General features: G+C 48.8%; 9 protein-coding genes across 9 annotated transcripts; 4 read left to right on the top strand and 5 right to left on the bottom strand.

Annotated features, from left to right (window-relative positions):
* Positions 1–673: 673 nt before the first annotated feature.
* On the bottom strand, positions 674–2351 carry T069G_03518 (uncharacterized protein; the record flags this gene model as incomplete). The annotated part of the gene is made up of 2 exons (XM_056170728.1): positions 674–2255; positions 2326–2351. The coding sequence occupies 2 exons, from the start codon at positions 2349–2351 to the stop codon at positions 674–676; spliced, it is 1608 nt and encodes a 535-aa protein (XP_056031620.1).
* Positions 2352–3649: 1298 nt separating this feature from the next.
* Positions 3650–6096, bottom strand: T069G_03517 (uncharacterized protein; the record flags this gene model as incomplete). Its single annotated transcript, XM_056170727.1, has 5 exons — positions 3650–4332; positions 4397–5342; positions 5406–5550; positions 5613–5821; positions 5890–6096. 5 exons carry the CDS (start codon positions 6094–6096, stop codon positions 3650–3652), a joined length of 2190 nt encoding a protein of 729 aa, XP_056031619.1.
* A 326-nt stretch (positions 6097–6422) lies between these two features.
* Positions 6423–7514, top strand: T069G_03516 (alpha/beta hydrolase fold domain-containing protein; the record flags this gene model as incomplete). Its single annotated transcript, XM_056170726.1, has 3 exons — positions 6423–6560; positions 6639–7341; positions 7399–7514. The coding sequence occupies 3 exons, from the start codon at positions 6423–6425 to the stop codon at positions 7512–7514; spliced, it is 957 nt and encodes a 318-aa protein (XP_056031618.1).
* Positions 7515–8247: 733 nt separating this feature from the next.
* Positions 8248–10236, bottom strand: T069G_03515 (uncharacterized protein; the record flags this gene model as incomplete). The annotated part of the gene is made up of 1 exon (XM_056170725.1): positions 8248–10236. One exon carries the CDS (start codon positions 10234–10236, stop codon positions 8248–8250), a length of 1989 nt encoding a protein of 662 aa, XP_056031617.1.
* A 726-nt stretch (positions 10237–10962) lies between these two features.
* T069G_03514 (cytochrome p450 domain-containing protein) lies at positions 10963–12750 on the top strand (the record flags this gene model as incomplete). The annotated part of the gene is made up of 5 exons (XM_056170724.1): positions 10963–11170; positions 11235–12073; positions 12145–12255; positions 12339–12505; positions 12582–12750. 5 exons carry the CDS (start codon positions 10963–10965, stop codon positions 12748–12750), a joined length of 1494 nt encoding a protein of 497 aa, XP_056031616.1.
* Positions 12751–13506: 756 nt separating this feature from the next.
* On the top strand, positions 13507–15081 carry T069G_03513 (methyltransferase domain-containing protein; the record flags this gene model as incomplete). Its single annotated transcript, XM_056170723.1, has 6 exons — positions 13507–13614; positions 13727–13743; positions 13803–13888; positions 13991–14258; positions 14358–14820; positions 14959–15081. 6 exons carry the CDS (start codon positions 13507–13509, stop codon positions 15079–15081), a joined length of 1065 nt encoding a protein of 354 aa, XP_056031615.1.
* Positions 15082–15521: 440 nt separating this feature from the next.
* On the bottom strand, positions 15522–21441 carry T069G_03512 (ankyrin repeats (3 copies) domain-containing protein; the record flags this gene model as incomplete). The annotated part of the gene is made up of 9 exons (XM_056170722.1): positions 15522–18378; positions 18429–19004; positions 19060–19084; positions 19145–19204; positions 19337–19585; positions 19632–19824; positions 19882–20609; positions 20658–20731; positions 20789–21441. The coding sequence occupies 9 exons, from the start codon at positions 21439–21441 to the stop codon at positions 15522–15524; spliced, it is 5415 nt and encodes a 1804-aa protein (XP_056031614.1).
* A 1880-nt stretch (positions 21442–23321) lies between these two features.
* Positions 23322–24500, top strand: T069G_03511 (eukaryotic aspartyl protease domain-containing protein; the record flags this gene model as incomplete). The annotated part of the gene is made up of 3 exons (XM_056170721.1): positions 23322–23486; positions 23541–23726; positions 23784–24500. The coding sequence occupies 3 exons, from the start codon at positions 23322–23324 to the stop codon at positions 24498–24500; spliced, it is 1068 nt and encodes a 355-aa protein (XP_056031613.1).
* A 375-nt stretch (positions 24501–24875) lies between these two features.
* Positions 24876–25832, bottom strand: T069G_03510 (alpha/beta hydrolase family domain-containing protein; the record flags this gene model as incomplete). The annotated part of the gene is made up of 1 exon (XM_056170720.1): positions 24876–25832. The coding sequence occupies one exon, from the start codon at positions 25830–25832 to the stop codon at positions 24876–24878; it is 957 nt and encodes a 318-aa protein (XP_056031612.1).
* Positions 25833–25963: the final 131 nt, after the last annotated feature.

Raw genomic sequence — 25963 nt, 5'->3', positions numbered from 1 at the left:
ATGAAGAGCCTGGGGATGATCCCGTCGGAATGACTGAATAAAGAGATATTGCGAAACCAGTGGAAGCTGTGTAGGCAAATGCATAATTAGACGGAGGTTCTAGACTCCGTATATGCACTAGCCAATAGAAACAAGATAATCCACTTACAAATTGACGTCGAAGCATCCCTTGGCCTATATCTCACCGTGAATTAAGTCATAGGCAACATACTCACAGATAAAATCGCGGAGGTTCAGGCTAGCTACATCGTAAGCTATAGTAAAAGACTTTCGTAAAAAAAGAAATTCGCGATTGTTATTTGAGTTTAATAACTGAGATACCGATCTTGTAAATTCCAAGTTTTAACCACCTGTACGAAATTCCGTCTTACTTTGCCCCAGTTACTAATTTGATGATTTCATGACTTTCATGACTGATGGAGCAACACACAGACTGAAGCGAAACTATTCAATGGTGTAACTGTTGAAAGCTCCTTAAGCTAAATAATGCGTCGTCAATAGATATGCATATGCTTCTATAAATCAGCTTTGTACAGGATGTATTTGTAAGAATTGCTGTGCTGCTGCCATTTCCTCAGCTGACGGTAAGTTCGCAATCATGAGGTATAAGACATCCTTCATCAAGCCTTTAGCGATGTTTATATATTTGAAAGATAATAAACGTAGAAGTATATCATATTATGAACGGAACTGATGGTAGGTAAGAAGTTGGACGAACCTCATGCATAATTTTCCTGATGCCCCGGATCAGAGCTCCTGGTCCGACGGTGTTTAAGATTGTCGGTCCGCGCTCCTCTCTTCTCTGTGACCTACGGTCACGTCTTGCGGCTTTCCGATCGCGTCTGGCCTGCTTTCGGTCGCTGACTCCGCCACCGATAGCGCCGCCTGTTAGTAAAGCTAAGAGACTGCCGCTGCTAGCTGGATGGTTCGGATCCGCGTAACGTGAATGGAACTCAGGCTTGACGTTCAATTGAGCGAGACGGCTCTCCGGATGCATATTGGCCCACTGAGCCTGGGATCTCTTATCCATATACTCCATTGCGAATATCATGCTACGCTTCATACCGTTTGGCTGTTTCTTCTCAGCCTCTTCAACCACCTGCCTGCCTTCAGCAGAGTCGGACAGCTTGTCCAGAGTTGGAAACACCAGCGGCGCCGACTCAGGCCACTCAAAGTTTGTTGTCCCGTGTGAAGCCTGCATCTTGTTGCTAATACCGCCGCCCATTCCAGGTCGAGGACCTGAAGCGTTCTGCGTAGCTTGCTCCAGTGCTGCATCAAACGTCATTTGCGTGACGACCTCACCAACCCGGCTTGGTTTCCAGGTCATGACAAGGGCTATAAGCCCAAGTGGTCGAAAGAATTCGGCATTCATTTTGTTTAAAAAGGTATTGGTTTTAGACCGGCTATGCGCTTGAAGACTAACTTGAGTGGTGACCTGGGCAGCAATAGAAACGGCAATGGTGATGGGCTCAGGAACACCCTGCACAGCAATAGCTGCCACATTGATAGCATTGATCCATGGCGATGGCGCTGTCGCCATATTCAGCTGCTTGATAAAGTCGATAAAAGTTGCCTGGTCGATTCCCACGTTTTGGAGCAGAGGTGCGTACGCGTGGATAAAGCCGCGGGCCCGCTCTCCTGGTCGCCGTTGTGGGAGGATCACAGGCATAGGCAATCCGTGTTGCTGAATCTGTTGGTTTGGTGGCAACGTATGACTCCGAACGAACCCGTCTGCCATGGCTTGGACGTCAAGGTCTTGTTCCATGACAGTAGCATAATCAGGTGGCGGTTCCAGTTGTCGCTGCGCAGCATCAAGTTCCCATTGTGCCTCTTCTAAATCTCGTGACGTCTTCTGATCAACATGAATTGGGCCGGAATTCTCTTCACTATCAGAAGAGTCATCGTCATCGTGCTCATGCGAACTGTGACGCTTCTCATCTGGGAATCCCCTTGACGAGTCTTCTGGATGCGCTTCGTTGTGAAATGCCCTAGAGCTTTCCCCTGCTGTTGAACTTTCCCCAGTGGCAGCGGCCGCTGATGCTTTTGCCTTTTTCTTCTCTTGATGATTATGGTAACTTTCAGAGGCAAGACCAATGCCGGCAGCCACACCCCTCACGAGGCCACTGACAAGTCCTTTGCGCTGTCGACCTCCAGTGCTACTCTGCGAGTGAGAGCTCAACTGCGATGACGACCCACGTCTGTTGTCGTCATATTGGCCATAGACACCTCCAGCTCCATTGCCTGGCTGTAGATACCTAACAAAAATATGAGAACTCATTTCATGATCACAAGTTTTGCTTCCCGCTGAGAAAATGGCATTCATACCCATTGTGGCTATATTGACCAGACATGATTGGTTACTGTCTGAGTTGCTGAGGAAAGCCAATATGAAATACGATCTAGTTTAGGATCTCTTTGCGTTCCTGGATCATGGAGAACTTTCAGGAAGAATGAAGTACATCCCCGATAAAATATCTCTTGCTTATGAGGGATTCCATCTCTTATCTAGATGAGACTGTGATGATCCTTCAGACGGGCGGAGCGGCACGCACTGCGGGGTAAGCTATTGAGATGAACATCAATCATTTGTTGGTTTTTGCGCCAGTGACGTGATGCTATTTGATGGCCATTCTTAAATTCCATGTAGTTTCTTAGCGCATAGGAATAGGATTCGTGAGAAACAAAAGTACGCGTAAGCGTTAAAAGAGTAGTCGGAGACCATGCTATCGTGTTACGAGTCAGATATGTTGTTAGTATCATTCTATAGTCGTAGTCAAAAACACTGTTAACTTGAACAGGAAGAAATTTCGAGCCAATAGCATAAGCCGGTTTGATAAGGCACTTGGTCACTCTCATTCTAAGAGTTCTTGCAGACTTCCATGGAGTTTTATTCCTTTTCATCTCGGGTCATTTTACCAAAATATCACATGCGTAGCGCTAATAGCCTTCTATCGAATGAGATGCTTAATTGGGACGCAACTGATCGGAAGTATTGAAGTACCAGTTCCCGGTCCCAGATTCCTAATACCATAATAATATTTACTACGGAACTCCTATCTTACTGCGGAACTCCTACTTATTGCGGAGTCAAAAGTTCTTTATGTGGTAAATATGGCATTTTTATCAGTACCGCAAGTCCGGCTCGGATAGCATCTCAGATTCGTATTAGATGATGTCACGCCCATTACAAGTATTCTTGAAAACAAAAACCGGAATTGCGTCTTTTGGCGATTCGTGCCATAGGTGAATCAAACACACGCCGGCGAGAATCTCAGCAACCTTGGTACTAGTCGTAACAAAAGTCCTGTGAAGAAAAATCATCCCCACTCTCAGAATCGAACTAACTCTTACACGAGTTGATAAGTATATCCTAGTAGCATTCAAGAAAGAAAGAACTAGAGCTAACCTGAGCCTCATGGCCGACAAGACTGTGCCTTGGACCCAATTGTAATTGGGGAGTTGATCCCGAGCTCATCATAATCTTGGGGTTTCAAGGGCTATGCTACGGGTAGAGGACTGTTACAGTTGATCTGGCTCACTATCTTCTTATCTGCATGGCAAACATTGATACCAAACCTCCGAAGCCCCAAAAGGTACCCGCAGGTTAATTAAACAAACTCTTTTCTATTTCACTCTGCAGTTCTCATATCTATGATCCCGTACTAAGTACTACTGCAGGTCTAGCGAAGAGTGTCTCTGCTAAACAACTAAGTCCTGCTTCGTCGATATTGGTCAAAGTAGAAGCCAATTGATTTGAAGCCATGATAACATCACTTGGCTCCTCAGAAGTCATAGTTTCGTTATTCGTTTGACGATCACTGCGGGTTACTTGCTGATGTTGTCCTCCTCCCGAGGTGCTCAAAATACTCGTAGCCGGCTCACGTAGTGCGTCCGAGCCTGTATCAAGATGATGACCGCCGGCACTCAGTGTCTCATACAAGAGCTTCTTTACTCTCTGTACTGACTGTATGCACTGGGGAATTTCATCGAGCGCATCAAAGACGATTCGACAAAAGTTATCAAACGCGTCTTGTGTTATCTCATCTCGCTTCAGGTAATCGAGCAAAACATAAGTAGCTAGCTGCAGTGATGCGAGAATATGGTGTGGATAAGGATCCAAGTTGATCAATGAGAAGCGTTTCCGGCTGCGTTGGCTTTCATCTTGGCTAAGAGCCACCTGACAGCTGAGGCCAAAGCTAATCGCACTGAAAATGGTGTGAACAGATTCGCGACGAACGGTATCAAACATTGGAACGATATCTGTCCGTTCCGTAGTTACAGCTAGGCTACATAGAAGTAATAGGCCCATATAGTAGTGCAATTGAAGAAGGTCTACTGCATGTTAGCTTGGAAGCTCTTACTCACAATGATAAACATTGTAGGTTGCTATACTTACAATAACACAATCGAGCATCCTTGCTGGAAAAGAGAATGTGCTTCTCACAGGCTGCAAGAAGGGGTTTGAAGGTTCTATCGAAGCGATCCAGAGCCTCAGCAATAAGCGTTTTCAGCCTTGTTATGACAGCCTCTCCATAGCCGTGATTGATAGCTTCTCGCAGAGCTCCGATTATTTTCCAGACGTATCCTTTCCAGGTGGACGCCCGGTGAACAACATATAGCGTAGCATGACTTGTCGGGACAAACCCATTCTGTCTCCATGACTCTGTACTCTCATGGAAGAGTTGAACTCGGGCTTTCATAAGGCGAAAGACTGGCTCTTCTTCAAAGCCAAACACGCCACTACACAGGATGGAAGGGCACCCTCTAGTCATAGCTGAAGAGGTATCGAATACTACCCCAGCCCAGTACATCATATTCTCGGCATGGATAAAATCTTCATTCACAGGGTTGTGGTTAATGGGGGTTTCTCCATCGCTTCTACCAATTGAAAGGCCAGTACCGGAAAATCTGATATCGCGTCGTTTTACTCTTAGCCTGTGAATTTGGCGAAGTGCCATATCGATGCTGACCTCGCCAGCGCTGTGAGCATTCTCGACATCCACGGAAGCACCTTTAGGAATTGGAGTTAGTCCGAACAGATACAAAGCCAAAGCTGTTTGATAGCTGAGCTTGTCAAAAACGGACATGATTCTGGACTTGGCATTGGTCCAGAGGTGCTCGCCAAGTCGCAGAAGCTGCTGGCCATCCCCTGCAGTATCCGTGACTAACGGTAGCCAGCGGAAAGAGAACGAATGTACTGCGGAAATTAATGCTAGTTGGACGGCGCGATCGCCTCTCGGGCAGTGCCAGCCATGACGGCGTGCGACATGGTTGTCAGTTCTACAGGTGCAATTGGCCCAATCAAGGGAAACAGCTAGCTGCAGCATTGTGAGATTAGACATCTGTTACCACAATTAGTACGATGTGGAATGTGTATTAATCATGGAATAGAGAAGGTAATTCACATGATCAGGTACCACATAGGGACTGCAGTCCGGGCCGGTCCAGAGAGTAAGAACAGGCTCGAATATCAGACTGAAAACTGTCCATAGGTGGTCATGTAGTACCCTGGCCTCAGTTTGCTGGGATAATTCAGAACTGGGTATGATCCTATTAAGCCGAGGATAAGGAACTGAATAATCAGCAGTAGAGAGTTAAGAATCTGGACGTACTGGGTATGGTCATTAGTCTCTGCAGTTGCAGCTGGCTCTGCTTCGTCATGTTGTGTCTCTTCAGAAGGCTCTGGGCTATTGGTTACATGTGTCCTAGTGGGCGCTCTTCTGGAACGACCAGTTGCCGAACGACGAGAGAGCTGACGAGTTCTTGGCCTATTGGCATCTCCTACAGCAGCTACATCCCTTGTTCCACGGTCCCGAATCCACTAAGATGAATCATCATCATTAGAATGGCAACTCTGTGATTAGCAACCAAAAGATTGTCTAGACTTACCTCGTAGGTGCACGTCAGAGAGCGCTTCGAACAGTTTGTGCACTGAACGCGCGATGACGACGAACCCGCGTCGGGACTACCGGAAGATATTTCTTGGTTCCTTTGTAATTGAGATGCATCGCATGCAATACGCGATTTACGACAGTAGTCGCAGCTGGAGAACTGTCGCCTGCGTGCAGTCTCGGTTCCGAGTCTGCCTGGGACCATGGTGGAAGTTGTGTAGATGCTTGGGTCATTGGATTGCTAAGCAGCATTCTACGAATAATGGCGCGGGAAAAAAAAGCGAGACTTGAATCTCGGATCCGAACTGCGCAACATCATTCCATCCCAGGCTAGCCAAAGTTCCACGCCACCACCAATTCAGCTGTAGCGCCCAATATTCCGGTCTACTGCCATAGAATAGCAAATACTGTCAATTGAATCATCACAAAAAAACATGTATATAAGATGCAAAAGCCCTTGCTTGGTGGATATATCTTTATTCTATAAGTAACATCTATTCTATTCAAGATAAACAATTAACAATTCTCACAATGTCTGCGCAAAACGTATCTCTGCCGTTTGACGAATGGCGTTCAATTCGAGTCAAGACGGCGGACACAAGCCTTTTCGCCCGCTATGATGGCACAGGCCCGGCCGTTCTGCTCTTACACGGATGTCCACAACATTCCGTACGTCCAACATACTTTTTTCCCCTTCACACTTGCTTCCTATTAATTTGAACAAACGACTAAACTAATATGGTACAGCTCATGTGGCACAAAGTAGGCCCACTACTTTCGTCCAAATATACCGTCATCGCCCCCGACCTGCCTGGCATGGGCCAGTCAACGCTGAGTGAATCGGGCAACTATACTTCGGCGTCGGCCGCAGAAGCTATTATTGCACTGTTGGATTTCTTGCGTATCGAGAAAGTGGCCGTATTCGGTTACGACAAAGGTGCTTCTGTGGGATCTGTTCTCGCATGGAAGTACGCGGACCGCGTGGCATCCCTGAGCGTGGGAGAATACGCCCTCCCAGCCTACGGACACGAAGTTTTCCAAAATCCAGACCCTTCGAGAAACCTATACGGACACTGGCACCTGGCCCTCTTTACCGTCCCTGAAGCAGCCGAGTTCCTCATCCGCGGACGCGAAAAGGAATTCCTCAATTGGTATTTCTGGCATAGCGCCTATGCGGCTGGCGCTCTCATATCTCCTGATCATGTCGAGCGTTACGCTGCATCCTTGGGAAAGCCAGGATATTTGCGTGCTATGACCGAGTTCCTCAACGGAAATATCTGGCGCGAGATGGAGTATTTCAAGCCGCTCAGAGAAACTCCTATTCAGGTTCCCGTGAATGTGCTTTGGGGAGAAGCCAGTGGGGTTTCTGATGAGATTAACCAGAGCCTATGGGGACCGACAGCAGTTTCTGTCAAGACGGTCTATGTGCCAAAGGCCGGACATTGGTTAGGTGAGTTTTGACTGAATAAGCCCTCGTGTCGAAGATGCGTCACTGACAATTCGACAGCGGACGAAAACCCAAAGTGGTTGGCAGCTTTCATCGATAAAAATGCTGCTAACGCTGGTATTAAGCCCTCCGTCGTCGATCTGAGCTACTTGGATGATCAACTCACGATGATCTGATATTCTGCGTTGATGAGTAACGCTTCTCAGCCGTAAGAATTTCTGAGAAGTGCATTTTATTTATAAATCTGCTTATAGACATGTATAATCTAGAAAATAAATGAGTTCAAGAAATCATTCATGTTGGGTATGCATTTAGAGCCGGTGCCAGCAAGATCCGGGCACTAGGTACTGTATGCAGCCTTCGGAACCGAGAATGCAGCCAGTAGTAGAATCCGAAGTGTCAGTTGGAGGCTTCTATTGGTTTTAAAGAAGTAAAAACAATATTTTGACCATGCACCTCTCCTATATAGTCCCTAGCAATATATACAGGTGAATTGGCAGCTTATGCAGTCATTGTCATCACCTACAGACTCTTTGGTTTAGCCATTAGCGACCTGGACGTATGTACCCCATGACCGTCCCACATCTTTTGTGTGTGCAGACGAGGCATTGGCGCCAAAGGCTATGACTATCAAGATGGCTCCCGGTGTTCTTACAGCTAGGATTACCAGAGATGATTTTTTGGAACAAAAATTGAAACCAATACTACGTGTATGCTATGTACAGGCACTCATTTATACAAGGAAAATCGTTAATCGTGACACTATCCTAAGTACGCCTTGGTGGCGTCGATCAGCCGCCTGCCCTAGCTGTAAACGTGCAAGCTCCCGCCTGCAGGCCCTGAGATAAACAACTTGCATCTGACAACCTTGAACTTTGAACTTCTCCAAAACAACATGAAACTTCAACTTCACCACATACTGCATTCTCCCCCACACATACAGTCGCCGCTCAGATCCAACCCACCGGCGCCAACCAGCTGTCGAAGATTCGCTGCTGTTCGTCGCAACTGGCCGCACAATGACTGCGCAGCGCTGGAATAAGCAACTTGCAGGCGTGCGTGAGCCTGTTTCGCACCGCTGCCGCCCGTTGCCATGGCCGCAAAACACTGTCCGTACACCTTCTCACGATCCGCGTGGTTGAGGTGCGCCATGTCTCGGCCGCGGTATCGGGGCAGCTCCTGGCAGCGCGATCTGATGCCGTCCCGGATGCTGATGAGAGCCGCGGCGTCGTCGGCAGTGATTCGTCGGTCTCCGCAGATGGAGGCCAGCACGGCATGGGCCTCGCACGAGTTCGACGAAGCCTCATTGGAGCACGCACACAGATCACCGCCGGTCCGCTCAAACGTTGCACAAGCGGCGCCGGCAACGCAACCGACGTCGATGGCGCCGCGCGTGTCTCGGAGCACAACCGCCTCGAGGGCGTCGCACACAATGTCCATGCAGGCGGCTACACCCTCATATCCAGACGTGGCCCCCACGGCAAAGTAGGCATTGTCTGCACATCCCATCCGCGTATCGCCACACAGATCGCCTGCGTCATGCCCAAGCGCAGCTGCAACGTAAAGCCACGATGGCAGTTTCTCCTCCCAATCGGGGCCACTGGCCAGTTCGTAGTGCATCAGGACGTCCCAATGCGCCGCAAAAGCCCAAGCACGAAGCGTCAGGCCCCGGACCAACCCCAGACTCGACACACACCCGGCGTGCCAGTCCAGGATCGTTGGCCATCGGATCACGAGCTCGGTGATGGCAACTGCCCACCGGCCCAGGCTTCCATGGCGTGCAATGTCCGCAGCAAATGGCGTAAAATCACTGTCTCGAACGTTTCCATGATCTAATGCGGTGAGGTAGGCTCCGAGTGCCGCCAACTCCAGCCCTTCGATCAGCGTATAGATGTGGTTATTCATGAAGAAGTAATGCAGCATCATGGTTTCGACGGAGCCACGCGCACCCTTTGGCACCTCTTTACTGGCTTGGCCGCTCTCCTTTTCGATATGGCGAAGACCAGGTCCAGCCAGCCACATTGCGTCGGCGAAGATCTGAGGCGTCGCGCCAGTCCACAGAGTGCGTTCGTATGCCAACTCAATCTCCGCTCCGGTGGGAGCGCGCGAGCGGACCGCCTTTTCCTTGGAAGGGGCATCTGCTGCTGCGACGGTTTGGGCTTGGGCTGCGGATGCTTCAAGCAGCTTTGTCGATGATCTGAGCTGTCTAGTCGATACAATGGGTTGTTTCTTTACTGGCTTTGACTGTTTCTTGATGCCGGCTTGTCGAGTCAGTGTGCTGGGCTTGTGTTGTTTCGCTGACTTGGGTCGTTTCGTCAAGGCCCCAATGGCGACCTCGATGGACAGGGATTGTGACTGTCCAGACGTCTCTAGCTTCTGATTGCCGCAAGAGCACCAATGAGCTATGGGACCACGGTCATCCTCGATCGGCCGGCTGCGCTTATACCCGCTTGCTAGTCCCTTCTCCACCGGCTTCCCGCGCAGCTCTTTGATTGCGAGATCCAACGCCCAATCGGCCCAACCATTCTTCAGCACATACAAAGAGAGCATCTCACACATATCCGCCATGTGTGATTTGTCACCGCAAGATGGTGGGCGCTCCACCTTTCCGTGGTGCACAACACTTCCCCTCCCGTCAAGCCACCGCAAAACGACCGTTGAGTCGCTTTTTGCGAGCTCTTCTCGCAGCTGCTTCAGAAACTTGATGGGGAGGGGTCTCTGCACTCCAGCGGCACACCCGACGCACATCTTCATGTCGTTCCAGCAGACGCTCATCCTACAGACCTGGCACAAGGTGATATTGGTGATGTCAATGTCACCCTGCCCAACAGCAGCCCCATATGAGTCGCCTTCTGCAGCAGGCCAAGAAGGGTGGCCACCATCTTCCAGCTTAGGCATCTTTGCTTAATTTATTTTCAGGTACGGCCTCACCAACAGTAAGGAACCAACGTGAAAGAAATGTGTGCCTGCTTGTGCTTGATCTCTCTTCTATCGTCTGATTGGAAGTAAATACTGCCACTTATATACCTCTTCTTTTTGATCACCGCTATCTTGGCAAGCGGGACGGTTCCCAGTTATAATTGGGATGGTGCTTCCGTGAAGGACCCACGGTTATCAGCTCACCGACGCCGGGGTTGCAGAAGCGAGTTGGCTCTTCTCCATTGTTCCATTGGCCAATCCAGAACATCGTCCCATGTATGCTTTTGCTTCAATCCTGATTTAATGTCGGTTTTACGTGATATATGCTGTTGGTTGCTGTTCGTGGGGGTCTAATGTCGGGCGGACTGGATATCACTTCCACGCGGAACACCATGATTGGCTTCTGCGTACGCAATATCTTTCTGTTTATCCCGGTTTCCTTGCAGGCCGCTGTCACCGCAGCTTAGTGCTGCTTTTGTGCTTTCTGTCATAATTACGAGCGTCATTGCGGAGGGTCTCTTCCTCTCGTGTTGTGAGCTACTGCTTTAGGTGCATATTATTGGCCTCTAGCCACATGTCTGTAATTGACTTGTATTTATTTGCCTCATCAGCCAGCCTGATTTGCCAGCCTGATTTGCCATTATCAATGGCCTAGTCCCGGTTGATGTTTTGCTCTAACCTGGCATTACCAACAACATCATCGTCATGGAGGACTTGCTTCGCCTCTGGGTCGCCCTCGCGGGCCTCGGCGTGTATCTCAGTCTTAGGACTGTATATCGCCTCTATTTCCATCCGTTGGCTCATATCCCTGGCCCTAAGCTGACAGCATGCTCGCACGTATACGAATTTTATTACAATGTCATTCGTCCAGGCCAGTTTTTGTTTAAGATTGAGGAGATGCACAAACAATATGGTCAGACGCCGTGGGCAATTCCCTTGAGCGACCAAGCACACTGACAAGTCTTGGGATGAAACAGGTCCCATAGTGCGCATCAACCCAAGGGAAGTTCATGTTTGTGATCCGGACTTTTACGACGAAATCTATGCCTCGAGCAGTCGCAGGCGAGACAAGGATCCAAAATACGTCCCTACATATGCCTTGCCCGGATGCATGGTGGCGGCCGTGAGCCACGAGCAGCATCGCTTCCGACGGGGCATTCTCAAGGACTTCTTTTCTCGACGATCTGTCGCGGAACTGTCCGACTCTGTCAATGAGCGGGTGCAGAAGCTCATGACTCGTCTGGAGGTGGCCCGAAATAACCAGACCATTATATCTCTTGATGATGCCTTCTCAGCGCTGACATCCGACATCGTCACAGCATACTGCTGCGGTAAAGATTGGGACTTCATTGAGGATGAAAACTTCCGCAGTGACGTCCGCAATGCTGCTGAGAATGCCATTGAGTTTACACACATCTCCCGCTTTGTTCCCTGGCTGGTGTACGCAATGAGTGCCCTCTCTCCACAAATGATGGCAAAGGTTATGCCGGGTAAGGCAAAGCTTTTCGAGTTTCTCGAGGCCTTCTTGGAGTATGGAAAGAATGAGGCATACGTGGGAAAGAGAAAGACAATGGTAGCCACTTTGGCGGACCCAAGTATTCCGGAAAAAGAGAGAGACTACTATCGGCTGAGAGACGAGACATTTGGCCTCCTCGCTGCTGGCACAGAAACCACCGCGCGAGTGCTCACTGCCGCTTCCTTTTACCTGGCCAACGACCCTAGAGTGCGCGAGACACTGCAGGCAGAGCTCAAGCAGGCGATGCCCACGCTGGACAGCAGGCCGACATGGGCTGAGCTTGAACAGTTGCCCTATTTGGTACGTAACACAACATATCTCCAACAACTTCAAATGGATGACATGACATGGGGCTGACTACTTACCGCCAGAGTGCCTTTATCAACGAATGCTTGCGGTTGGCTTATGGAATAACTGCACGCCTTCCACGGGTCGCGCCGACAGAAGCTCTGCAGTACAAGGAATACACAATTCCCCCGGGAGTGAGTGACGAGTCCCTAGCACAATTCCCCTCTTTTTTCCCTCGTTTCTTGGCTTCACCGTCTAACCTACAATCCGAAAAAAGACCCCCGTCAGCAGTTCCACATACTTTATCCACGGCAACGCGTCCGTCTTTCCAGAACCGGCCACGTTCCGCCCCGAGAGATGGATCGAGGCAGCGGAAAGAGGAGACAACCTCAAGAGATATCTGGTTACATTTAACCGAGGGACCAGAGGTTGCATTGGCATCAAGTATGCAATACCTTACACTAAATTCACAAACCCTGGTTGCATATTCCGCGCTGACTAACTGACTCCATCTGTCTAGTCTTGCCTACCTCGAATTGTTCCTCACAGTTGCCCATTTCGCCCGTCGGTTCAACCTGGAGTTGCACGATACGGTGCAGGAGGACTTGCGCATTGTCCGGGACATGACCATGGGCCTGACCAGGCGAGGAGGCATCAAGGTCTACGCCAGACTGTTGCCGGTTGAATGAGTAGCTATGATACTATGATATGATGATGATTCCCCTGACTTGGATTCTTTGCTAGGGGCCGCCGCGCCCGCCGTGACAAAATAGAGCGCAATTTCGCGCAACTCGAGAGAAGATCCGCGGGCAGCTTGTACGAAGTAGCTACTATGTTAGCTGCCAAATTCTCAAACATCCATGGACCCAACTAACTTTTGCCTGCTTGTGAAAAGCGGCTTCTAATTTTATTGCGGGGAGAGTCTGTCACTGGCCATTAGCTAATCATTCCCAGTATCCCGGATTCGACAACCCGTGCTGATTCCAAGAGCTTGGCAGCCAGTGATATTTTGAGCTCGCAAGTAAGACATGTGCCGCCTCAAATCCTACGATTGCCTCCCATTGGTTACCAGGCTTAAGGGCTCTCCAAACCCTGTCCCGCAGTGTCTGGCGGTGTGAAATTTTGTTCTACTTTAGTGCTGGTAACCAGAAACGGATAGCCCTTCTCTCGGGCTGAAAGCCACTGTATAAACCCCGGATTCATTTCTCGCTCTGCCCTTCGTCTCGTGCTTGCGGCCTGTCGGACTGTACGGATTTGCCCGTCGCTGCCCCACTGTTGACTGGCCTCTTTGCAGCTGAGAAAAAGCCCCCCTGGCTAGCGGATTCTCAGCTTGTTTAAAATGGTGCCCCTTGTGGTGGTTTCGTTTCAGTTGCCAGTCCCATCACCATCTCCATCAAACCACTGCCGTGAAATCAACTTGACACAGATTGTACAGTACCTGCGCAATGGGAACCTCCGGAAACAATGGGGGTGATAACCCCAATCGAAACTCTCTGCTCGACCTCAAGAACTTTCAGTTCACCTTTGACGTCTCCAATTTTATTGAGCCCGATGTAGGTTGCCGCATCTCTGCTGGATCCGTGGCTGCTAGCTATTGGCTGCGGCCCTGCTCCATCCTCACACATATCATGTTGTTGGATGCGATACTTACGCGACATCGTGCAGTCACCGTCGGGACTAGTGTACGCGGATTGTGACATCTTCGCCGTGCCCGCAGACCTCTAACCCGTGCTTGCATTAGAGACGACGGCTCCATGTCGCTGTCCGAGAGCGTGAGAGACTATCCACACGAGTTTGGCCGCACCTATCACGCATACCGAGCAGGATGTAGGCTATGCTCCAACCCCTCCCCCTCGTCCCCTCGTTTACATGTCCCGTTATCTTTTGTCTGCATCTGCATCAAGCCAAAGCTGACCGCAGTGCCCGCAGCATATGCCTACCCCAACGATATTCCTGAACAGGAACGACTTGCGTTCCAGGGCCCCATTATCAAGAACCTCTTCGAGGGCAGGCTGTACTTTGCCCCGCTCTCGCCGGCGAAGCCTCCGCAGTTCATCCTCGATGTCGCCACGGGTGTTGGCGATTGGGCCATCGAGATGGGCGACCTATTCCCCTCGTCCGAGGTTGTCGGCATAGACCTCTCGCCGATCCAGCCCGACATGGTGCCTCCAAACGTCAAGTTTTATGTCGACGACGCGTAGGTCATGACCAAAACAGAATTTCGCGAGTGAGAGAGACAAGAGAGCTCTAGTCAGCAAAACCCACACTAACTCGTTTTTCCCGCGCGCCTTTGCAGAAGAGAGACATGGGACTACACGGACAAGTTTGGCTACATACATACCCGGCTCACTGCGGGCAGCTGGGGCAATTTCCAGAAAGAAGTCGCCGAGCAGGCCTTCCAAACCCTCGAGCCCGGCGGTTGGTTGGAGTCCCAGGAGGTCGAGGCCGTCTTCGCATGTGACGACGGCACGCTGGACCCAGCCGGGCCAATGTGCACTTGGCTCCACGAGATGCGAGTCGCCGCCGAGGACTTCCAGCGCCCTGCCATCCTGGGCTCCACCCTCAAGGAGGTATTCGAGAGCGTCGGCTTCGTTGACGTGCAACAGCTCATCTTCAAGATGCCCATGAACCCGTGGCCCAAGGACGAGCGCCTCAAGGAGATTGGACGCATGTGGGGAGAGAACTTTTCGCAGGGACTCAATGGCTTCTCCGTCCAGCTCATGAACAAAGTGTTTGGCCGGACCCCGGCTGAGATTGAGGTCAGTACCAGGGCTCCAATATTTTTCTTCATCGTCTTACCAACCGCCGCTGCGCCATGCATGTACTTGCAGGTGAACCCTGCCGTGGTGAACTTGACGTCAGGCCATTCGCTGACTTCATTTTACTCTCATTTTTAGCTCTCTCTGGTCAAGATCCGAGAGGAACTGGCGGACCCGCGGGTGCATGCTTACATGCCCGTGTTCGTGGTGTGGGGGAGAAAGCCGTTTGTGGGAGAGCAATCAAATACCATGATGACCTAGAGGGGAAAAAATAAATTGACGGACAAAAAAAACATGTGTGTATATGGTTCAATTCCGCAAGGAGGAAAATTTTCTGTATTATCAGGAGTATTTAACGAGTTATAATTTGGTATATCGGTCGATAATAATAGATACGGGTTCCGGGAAACGAAGTGGGATTACAAAGTACATGTATTCTTATAATATTGCAAATCAAGTAACCAGTTGAGATGAGAAACTGAACCAAAGACTGCGTCATGTACTCCGCAGAGACAGCAATATCCCGATAACAGTCTAGGAGAATAAATGTGTGTGACAACACTAGCAGCTAATCATATCATTCACATACTACAACCACCTTCGACCACTAGGGTAGCTTGCAACAAGCATCGTATTTGGCTGCTAACGTCAATAATCTATCTAGTACATTCTTAGTATTTTGATGCTAAGTACGTGATATTCTACTCTTTCGCGCCTGCTTGCTTCAATCGTGAAACAATTCTCGTATGTCCACCCTTAGCAGCAATTTGCAAAGCAGTTTGAGCTTTTGATCCAGCAGCCGCATTTACATCGGCCCCAGCAGCTAAGAGTCTTTCGACAACTTTGAGATGACCCCCTCGAGAAGCAGCTTGCAAGGCAATCCGGCCCCTCCATCTGTTTTTGGGTGTGTTTACCTCAAATCCAGCAGCCAGAAGCGTCTCAACAACGTCAAGATGGCCGCCTTCAGAAGCAGCTTCTAAAGCATTTCCCGACATTCCATTCTCGTCTACCTCAGCTCCAGCAGCTAACAGCCTCTTAACGACATCAAGATGGCCACTTTGACAAGCGGCTTGTAAGGCGGTTGGGTTTTCTGGTGTGTCATTAGTATTTACTTTAGCTCCGGCAGCCAAGAGCCTTTCCACAACACCAAGATGGCCTCTACCAGAAGCAGCTTCTAAAGCGGACTGACCACCCCATGTATGGTATGAATTTACTTGAGATCCGGCAGCTAAGAGTCTCTCTATGACATCGAGATGACCTCCTTCGGAAGCGGCATGCAACGCAGATTGATTACCCCATATAGATTGATCATCTACAGAAGCTCCAGCACCCAAAAGCCTCTCAACAATATCAAGATGTCCCCAGCGAGAAGCGGCGTATAGACCGGATTGGATATGCCATGTAGAGCCTACATATGATTCAGATCCAGAGGCCAACAGGCTGTCAACAATATTGATATGGCCCCATTGAGCAGCAACCTGTAGGAGAGATTGGCCCGTCGGTGAACGTGAGGTGAGTGCGCTCATCTGAACACCAGCGGCCAAAAATTTCCCAATGACGACTAAACAACCATCTTTAGCCGCAGCGAACAGTGCTGCTTGAACATCTACACCATTTGCTAGGAGTAGCTTTATGATGTGTAGATCGTCATTCTCGGCAGCGGCCTGTAGTATAGGCTGACCATCTACGCCGGTAGCCAAGAGGCACTTGATGACATCTCCATTGCCACTTTTAACAGCGGTCTGTAGAGGGATCTGACCGTCCACACCAGCGGTTAACAAAGACTTGATAATATGCAAATCGCCTCCTTTGATTGCAGTCCGCAATGCCTCTTGACCATCTACACCAGCTGCTAAGAGGCCCTTGATCGCATCTAGATCGCCGTTGTTAGAAGCACTAAGTAGGGCAGCCCGGCCACTTGCACCAGCAGCTAATAAAGACTTGACGATATCCTGATGCCCTTTTCTAGCAGCAGTCTGTAGTACAGCTTGACCATCCACACCGGCAGCTAACAGCAGCCTTATGTTAATTGGATCTCCAGATTTAGAAGCTGCAAGTAGTGCTGGCTGACCATCTACACCAGCGGCCAGGAGGAGTGTGATGGTGAGTCTAGAGCTTCCTTGGATAGCAGTCTGTAGTACAGGTTGGCCGTCTACACCAGCTTGTATCAAGATCTTAATAGCGTAATGATCACTATTAGGATTGTCTATCACGGCCCGAGCCCCCTCCTGATCAATCACATTGAAAAGAGCCTCGTCAATGAGGTCCTGTAATAATTGAAGACCATCTACACCAGCATCTAACAAGGACTTGACTGCAGGGGCGTGTTTATACCGAGCAGCAGTATTAAGTGCAGTACGACCATCTGTACCAACAGATAACAGGTGCATAATGATGGTTTGGTGGCCAATTCTAGCGGCGGCGTCTAGAGCAGGTTGGCCATCTGCTCCAGCAGCCAAGAGTCTCTTCAGAGCATTGAGACGGCCACACCTAGCTGCTACTTCGCAAGCATGATCTATTATTATACTGCCCGATTCTTCACGCTCTAGAAAGATATCAAGCAACATAATATCTTCACGATCCGCTGCGTTCTGCATGACTTGCCCTCGGTCTGAGAGTGAAAGCATGCCTCTGAGGAGAATAAGGCGTATGAGTGCATAGTGGTGAAAATTTTGGCTCCAGTCCAGTATAGCTCCGATGCTTTTATCGAAAGGCCTTTCGATCCATGGCTTCTTCACGAGTTCATGTCCCTGAACAATCATTCTTTCCCACAAATTCCAGGTCTTCGACTTTTCTTTTTGAAACATTGTCGTATGAGAAATCCAATGAATTGACGCATATCGTAGGAAAGGGTGCCCAACATGAAGTCCCTCCCTTGCACTCTCTGTATCCTCTCGTTGAAAGGTGGCCAAAGCCTCGATAGCATTGGAGGCTGTTGAGCCTCCTCTGGTGTCTAAATTGAGCTTCAAGAGCGCAGGGATAGATAAGGCTGCCTTCCATTGTGGTCTCAAAGCTGTCCCTGCCATAGCTATAGGCGGCATAGGTGGCAATGGTTGCTGTCGTCTGGCTAGAGTTGTTTTGAAATCATTAAAATTGAGATAAGTTACGCATATTTCGCCAAGATAGTGATCGACGTCCTCGAGATTTATGTAGAACTGATTATGTCGAGAATCAGACGACCTCTCAATGAAAAATTGCTGGACAGTTTGATGCACAAACTGAACTGTTTTCAGCTCCTCATCGATATGAACGAGATTTTCACACCATGAGCTGATATGTGCAATGCCATTAAATTGTCGCTCTGTCTTTGAGTATTCCTGTCCGACTTCAACAAAGATGATTTCCTCTAGCTGGCCGAGGGACAGGGGCTCTTTTGCAGCAGCAACCCATCGGAGAATACGCTTTGCGATATCTTGGTTCCCCCGGGAAACAATTCGGTCGATGGCCCGATTGAATGTTTCCTCCAAGTCCTTGGGGAAATTCTGAATAGCTGTTCGGATGTCCTCATCGCAATGTTGTAAACAAAGCTCATTTACTTGGAAGACAACCCAGAGAAACCTGGAAAGGTCAGAAAGTGAATGAATATCTGTTGAGCTGCAACAACTCACATGCCATTTGCTCCGTCTAAGAGTGCTGCTTTAATATCTTCAATGAGGTCGGGATCCCCAACTATAAGCTCTTCGGTTTTCAGTTTTTCCTGCACTATGCCTTCAACGTACGTCGCGATGTCAGATAGAGCCGACGAGCAGTCCATGGGGATCTGTTTCAGGGTCGGAAATTCTATCTGTACCTCTCTGGAGACACTATCGCGACCAGCGAGGAAGAGCTTTGTGTTCGATCTGACTTTCAAAACTGAGTGGAGAATTTCAAGAAGATCGTGGCGCTCCGATTTTGTGCATTCGTCCAGCCCATCAATCACGATATAGAGCTTTTGGAATTGTGCAGCTATACTTCGCAGTAATTTCGCAATTTCGTTCAGCCCTGACGCCAAGTCGAGCTGCATATTATTCAATTGTGTTTCAACCTTCTCATAAACGTTGGATACATTTAGCATCTGTCGAACGATGGACTTGAGTATGACCTCAGCGTTTAATGACTGTCGATCATCAAATCGTATGAAGAAGAAGCCGATGAAGACATCCGGACTGCGCTTCTCCGTCAAGAGTTTTTCGATGACGCTCGCTCTATAGATTTTCGTTAGACAACATACTTGGCAAGTTATTGTTTTGATGTACCCACGTAAGAGTTGTTTTACCTGAACCAACTATAAATAGTTAACATACTTGACTTTCAACCGCGGTATAACGAGAAAATTTAAACTCACTCTTTCCGGAGCACCACAGCAAAGGAAACTCTCGGCCTTTGTTCCACATATTAAACTCGTCTGTATGAAAAAACCACTCTAATGTGCCGCTATACCGCTTCCGACAGCTTTGTTTAAATGGAGTCAAGTAGTCATGGGTCGACAAGGAGTCGAGTAGCCGCTGCTTTCTTTCCTTTGCTTGTCTTTCGTCACTTTGTGCCTGCCATGACTCCATATTATCATGCCGTTCTCCCTTTCGACGAAAAGCTCTTGGTCGCTTCATTTTCTTTGAACCTAGCCCCCCTCTTAAGCTCTGAAGCTGTTGGTTTTGATAATGTGCGTCTGTTTTGGCAAGTGATAGCGCATCTTTGACATATTTGCTACGTCTTTCAATGTCGTCCGCATCCTGCTGAAACTCCCGATCAAGTGATTCTCGGGGGGAACTGAAGAGGTATCCCGGCCCTTCTCTTGTTAACAAGATGAGACAGCTTGCAGCATGGTAACTTACAAGAATTTTGAGCAGTTTCTACTGCGCGCTTGCAACAGCGAATTAGCGACGCATAGAAGTCATAAAGGGTATCTTGAAGGCGCGGTGAAGATGAATAGAATATTTGATAATCTGTCCACCTTGGGCATAACCCGCCAAGGTCCATGAAAAATTTCGAGAGAGCCTCGTCATATGTTACGGATTTGACAGTCACCTAAGGGCATAAGTATCCATGTGGTAATAGCTACTTCAATCTCAGGGATAGGCTTACTAGCATTGTCAGTTTCACACTCCCCCACAGGATGGAAGCGATTCCTAGGTGTGTCGAATCAACTGCTTCGATGGCCGCGGAAAAATCCCGAACGGACTGTAAGATTGAATGGAGTCTGCTGGCAATGCTACGCCCCTTTCTGTTCCTATTCAGCGAGTCGAGCTCAGCAGTAAATACCAGGACGGCAATTGCATCTGGCACCACCTTGATGCCTTGTAATTCGCGTTGTTGGTCATCAGTAAGTACCCTCTGAAATTCAAAAATGCTATCCCGCAGTGTTTGAATCGCATTCGACTTTGTGGTGTCGGGTATAGAGGCAGATGATGCTTTTTGCGCATCATAATGGGTTATCTCATATCGTGCGGGAACGATCTGGCCATGCTGAGTAGAACCTAACGCCATGTTAACATGGTTATTCCAGTAAACGGTATTTTCAATCTCACCAGCACTAGATAAAGATAGTTGAGCATGATCTTCTATGGTGTATCGTACTAACATAGCTTTGACGGCAGCTGCTGCGGTTGCTGCAGCAAATGGTTGCCAAATCTTGTTTTTATGGCTATCGGCATAGTCGCAAATGCCTTTAACGACGATACAGGGGCACTCGTCCCAAAGGCCAGCCCCTTCCATTTCGAAGGCTATAATGTCGTATTGTTTAGCGATTTGGTCACGATGATCGCCAGACTTCATCACCGTATCCGCTGATGCAACGCGCCCGATGAAAATATCTGGGCATTGCGCCTCTTCCCATGACAAGTGTCGTTTTCTTTCCAAACGGTATCTCTCGACTAGTTTCTTCTCGTCGCACCCGAGTTCAGAGCAGGATGACTGTGCGGCATTGTCGCAATAGCTCTCAGTTTCGCAACATGAATCTCCCCACGGTCCTCCGCGGTGCCTGTGTTGGTACGTCGCGACGAAGAGCTTATCTTCGGCAAAACCAGGATAATGGTAGCTGTACTGGTACTCCTTTAGAATAGCTGCACCTTGCAAAGCTTTCAAATGCCTTGCGGTATTCTGTCGCAGCTCGAATTTCCCAGTATCGGATTTAAAGTAAGCGAGGAGGGTGCGAATGTCTTTGTTCGGTAGACTCTGGGTAGCCACGGCTGTATTCTTAGGGATGAATTCTCCTGGATACTGTCTGCCGAAATCATACTGAATTATAGCCTCGCCAATAGCCACATCGCCAAGGAGTGCCTCATGTGCACCAAGGATAGGAACCCCGCCACAGACTCCCACGAGGAACGCAATCCTCAAATTCGAATAGCTTGTCCGTAGGCTGGCTGCTGAACCAGCGACTGCGGCCTTGCCCATATTTGGCAGAAGCATGAGCACCACGTTGTGCATGCCAATCCTCCCATTTCTATATATGTTGGTATCCCCAGATGTTCGCCCATATTGTTTACCATCCTGGTCCCAGAATTCGTCAACGATAAGCGTGGCGGCATCGTATTCGAGTGGTAAGGCACAAATAATAGCTATCTGAAAGTCCCTCCGATGAGATGGGCGATGGTAGGTGTATTCAGAGCCGCTTGATGAGGGAGGGCCCGAAGAAACCGACATATTTGGCTGATGCTAGATGTGGCGTGGATAACAGCTAAAGCTAATGTCGCATTCCGAGTGATTTATTGTACTCATTGGGGCCTTGTAGCTGTAGGAAGCTGTGGTTAACTGGCGGAACGAGAAAACTGAGCAACCGCGGTCCTCGCAACCAGTTGAAGCGATTTGCATCACGTTGACCTAGGTGCGATCGAGTCTGTGGCCAAAAATTGTGGTCATATCTCGAATATCCTTCAGTCGCAACAAGATTTGAGAGAGGAGAAAGTAATGCTAGAGAAAATGACCTATTTGCGGGCGGTTACGGTGAGGCTCAACGTCAAGGATTATGGAAGCCTGATTGGTGATTGGCGGACCGATGCCTAGTCCCAATATTGTGTCGCATCAGTATCAGCTTTGACACAAGGAGAAAATTGCACATTCATCCATTACAGGAATTATCGTTGAACTCAAGTGTCGAACTTACTGAGATGACAAGATTAGAAATATAAATGAGTTAGTCTAGGTTGTCTATTCTTGGCACTCAAGTAAAATAATAGCTTTGCGCACAAGATGAGAAGTAAGAAGAAACTCTGAGGTTTCGTTGTGTGGTTCACTCTTATTCTACGTCTAAATATGTCGTTATTTGCTCATTGGTCTATGAAGTATCTACATTAGGGGTCTATCTTGCATTTTGAAGCCATTTTTAGCCATACTGAGCATATATGATCAAGAACCGCAGAATTTTCGGGTTTCACCCTCGACAAATTTACCCATTGCATTCCACTTCTACACCCCGGCTTGTGAATGGAAGCAAATAGTAAAAATCATAAATCCATCTGAGCATAAAATAAGCTCCCTATCCGCTGAAAAACCTCGTGACAGAGAAAAAAAGATGACACACATTTGCACTGAACTATAGCCGCTACTTTAATTGATTGGCAAGAGCTTCATTCCATTTGTGGTATCAGCAGCCTCGTGCATTCCCGCGACTGCGCTGTGGACTTGTGTACCTGCTCCATAACATACTAGGTAGGTAGCTAGTAAAACCGTCTTCGTATCACTTCCCATGATGTTATCTCCATGTTGTAAATGCCTCTATCTTCGGGGAGAATATCCTGGATTGCGCAATCACCCAGAAGCTCCGATGTTACAAGGCGCAATTACCATTGCACGTAGGGTAAGTCATTGGAGAGGAAACACTGGTGATTGTCAAAGTAAGTCGTCTTGAATCCTGATCAGGGCCTTAGGAATATAGGCTCATGTAATTCAGCAATGCGCGGAATCTATCGTGACTTGGCCTAGAATGCTGTTACGAAGCTTCAAAAATGGTTTCGAGGCAACTAGAGGACAATGAGCGCGAATCAGACATCTCAACGATTTGGGCGAATGAGGTGTGAATCAACAGAAGTTATAGGGCGTGTTCACTAGTATCCTGACATCAGCCACACACTCCTTCATTGATGCATTCGGCTATCCATCCCTTGTTACGAATATAGGACTGAATTACCCAATAATATCTTAGAATCTTGATCTACAAAAGATCTCGACTCTCTAATTTATTTATTTTCCTTTTTGGAAACGGATAAACCGGGAACGTTTGAAAGCTTCGGTCACGTTATTATGGATCGCCGAAGACTCACGATAGCTCCATCGCTGATCTGAGCCTAGTTGATCGTCGCTTTGTTTACAATGCGACGCTGCAGCGGCCGTGAAACACTCAATTGAGAAGGTCAGCATGAATGCATGTGAAAGTACCCCTCAGGATACACGGTGTAACGATTCACGAAAATTTATGCATCCTATAAGGGGTACTATATGTACGTAGGATGGTCCCGCATTGTCCTTACCGACAATTACTTGCCATCTGTTGTGTTGGTTCAAGTTGCTCTGAGAATTAGTCCACCATGTCATTCAAAACGGTGCTGTCGCTGTTGGCGGCTATTCAAGCTGTCCAGGCCGACTTCTCGCATCCTCTGCACTTCAAGAAGGTCGATGCCGTGGCTGCGAAAAGCATTGCCACAGCAAAGGGACGGCTGGTGCAAGGAACAGCGGATCTCTGGGCTGACCAGGTAATTGAATCCCTACGATACTATTATGTCAGTTTGAAATGCTAATATACTTAGGGCTTCTGGTTCTCCAATTTCACCATCGGTGGCAGCTCCAACCTGGAGATCCTAATTGATACCGGCTCCGCTGACGCCATCTTGAACCCGGGCATTTACAAGCCTGGCTCCAGCTCGGTCAACACCAAGAAGACCTTCCGAATTTCATACGCCACGACGAATCCTGATGGATCTGGAACTTTGTCTGCAAGTGGAAAATAAACATCAGTTACCGAAAATGTCGTGGTTACTGACCAACAGCAGGCGTCGGGCCAAGTTTACCGAGATGTCATCACTCAACACGGCGCCAACCTGACCGTCTCCCAGCAGTACCTTGGAGCCATCACTAGCCCCAAGTCACCGCCGACTTTCCCTCACGACGGCCTCATCGGCTACGCAGGCATCGATAGCAGTGCTCTCGGCCAGACGCCATTCTTCCAGAGTCTCTGCGACCAAGGAACGCTGTCATCCTGCCGCTTCGGGCTGGCGCTCAACGCGGACGAGACCGGCACGCTCTACTATGGTTCTGTTGCGACGGACACCTTCAGCGGCAGCCTGACTTCAGTCTCAGCCAGCGACGAGTGGATCGTCACTGGCGATGTCACGGTGAACGGCGCGACGGTTCAGCGCAGCGCCTCCATCATCACAGACTCCGGCACGACTGTCATTTTCGGGCCTACTTCACAGGTCAAGACGCTGTTCCAGAAGGCGGGCATCCAAGCTGTGACAAACAGCAATGGCATCACTGGCTACTACGCCTGTGATGCGCCGCCCACCATTGGATTGGCATTCGGCGGCAACAACTTCAACATCTTGCCCGAGGCCCTGGCATTCAGCCAAAATGGCAACAACTGCACAGCTAGTATCCACGGGACGAGTGAGTTTGGTAGCCAGTGGTTGGTTGGACAGGCGTTCTTCCAGGGCAAATACATTGACCACAACGTCGACGATGGAACAATGGGCTTTGCCAACTTGCAGTAGGCATCGTCATCTATGGAAATAGAAATCGTCGGGAGAAAAAAAAGATGACAGTCTAAGGTCAATACGTGCGCATAATAGACAGCTCATTGCTAGGTGCATGTAAATGTGATAACAACTGGAAACAGCCTTCCTATCTTTACATATCATACCTAAAAAACTAAGAATATACATGTTAAGACGTCAACGTAACGGAGGGAGCAAGAGGTTCCGCCAAATGGAGTCGTGAGTGATGCTATAATATAAGCGGCTATCTCGCATTTGAAGTCACATACGGCCATTGGTAGTGGAGCAACCAGTTCCTTTGAAGTTTTTTCTCTCTTTTACACTTATTCACTGTGGTCGGATATCAGTGTGAAATATCTTTTCCCTTGCAAGCTAAGAAGATGTTGATAAGTTGTGTATGACCCATTTCACTCCATCAACAACGATTTCCGGTTGGGTCATCTGGACAAAGTGTCCACTCTCAGTGGCAAAGACGAGCTCGCTTTTAGTAGAGAGTGTCAGAAATTCCTTCATGAGACGCTCATTCTTCTCATCAACCGTCCTGATCAACTCTCTAACGTAATTTCTCTGCTGCTCAGTTCCATTTCCTTTCGCAATTCCCGCCTTGTATAATCCATTCCAGTCTCTGCTTCGCGTGCCGCCAATTATATAGACCGGCTTATCCCCAACTAATGGCTGTTCTTTGCTCAGATTCTTCTTGCGCAGAGTCTCAAAACTCGGTAAATACTGCTCTACATCCTCTTTGTGCGCAATCAGCTTGTATTTATCGGTCGATTCTGTAGCTTTGAATGCATCCCATTCTTCCTGCGTCAACTTGTGCTCTGCTTCAACACCCCAAGCATCGTACGGTTCAACACCCGCTGCTATAACATTCCAGAGGATTGGATCATCCACATCCATAACCATTGGCGCTGTCTCATGATTGGCGTCAACAAGCACTAGACCAGCGATCTGGTCAGTTCCCTTCAGTGCGATGAACTCGTGTATGATCACACCGGCCCAGGAGTGCCCCACGATGATCAGAGGATTTGGAATGGGAGCCTTTTCGATCAAACAAGAGAGCTCTAGAGCAACGTTCTCGGCTGAAGGAATGAGTGGCGAGGACTCCGAGTTGCGATAGCCAGAACGGTCGTACGTGTAGCTTCGCAGCGAGTGAGGAAGCAATCGCACCACGGCTTGCCAATTGAGAGCATCGCTTGCTACACCGGAGACAAAAAGTACAACGGGATCTTTGGAGCTGCTAGGTTTTGGGCCATGAATGTAGAGGGCTAGAGAGTGAGTGCCAATGTTGACGAGAGCGCCGTTTGAAGGAAGAGTTGATTGGGCCATTTTGAAGTGACGATTTTACAAACTCTCAAGACTTCAGTAAATAGCCTACTCTTTTTGAGTTCTTGATGAGCTTGGGTATAATATGCAAGAGCTCTCAATAGCGAAACAAGTTGTAATCTATGGTGGAAGCC

This window comes from Trichoderma breve, chromosome 2, assembly GCF_028502605.1.
Source record: "Trichoderma breve strain T069 chromosome 2, whole genome shotgun sequence".
NCBI lineage: Eukaryota > Fungi > Ascomycota > Sordariomycetes > Hypocreales > Hypocreaceae > Trichoderma > Trichoderma breve.
The sequence above is the reverse complement of the archived record's forward strand: the minus strand, read 5'-3'. Positions and strand labels throughout refer to the sequence as shown.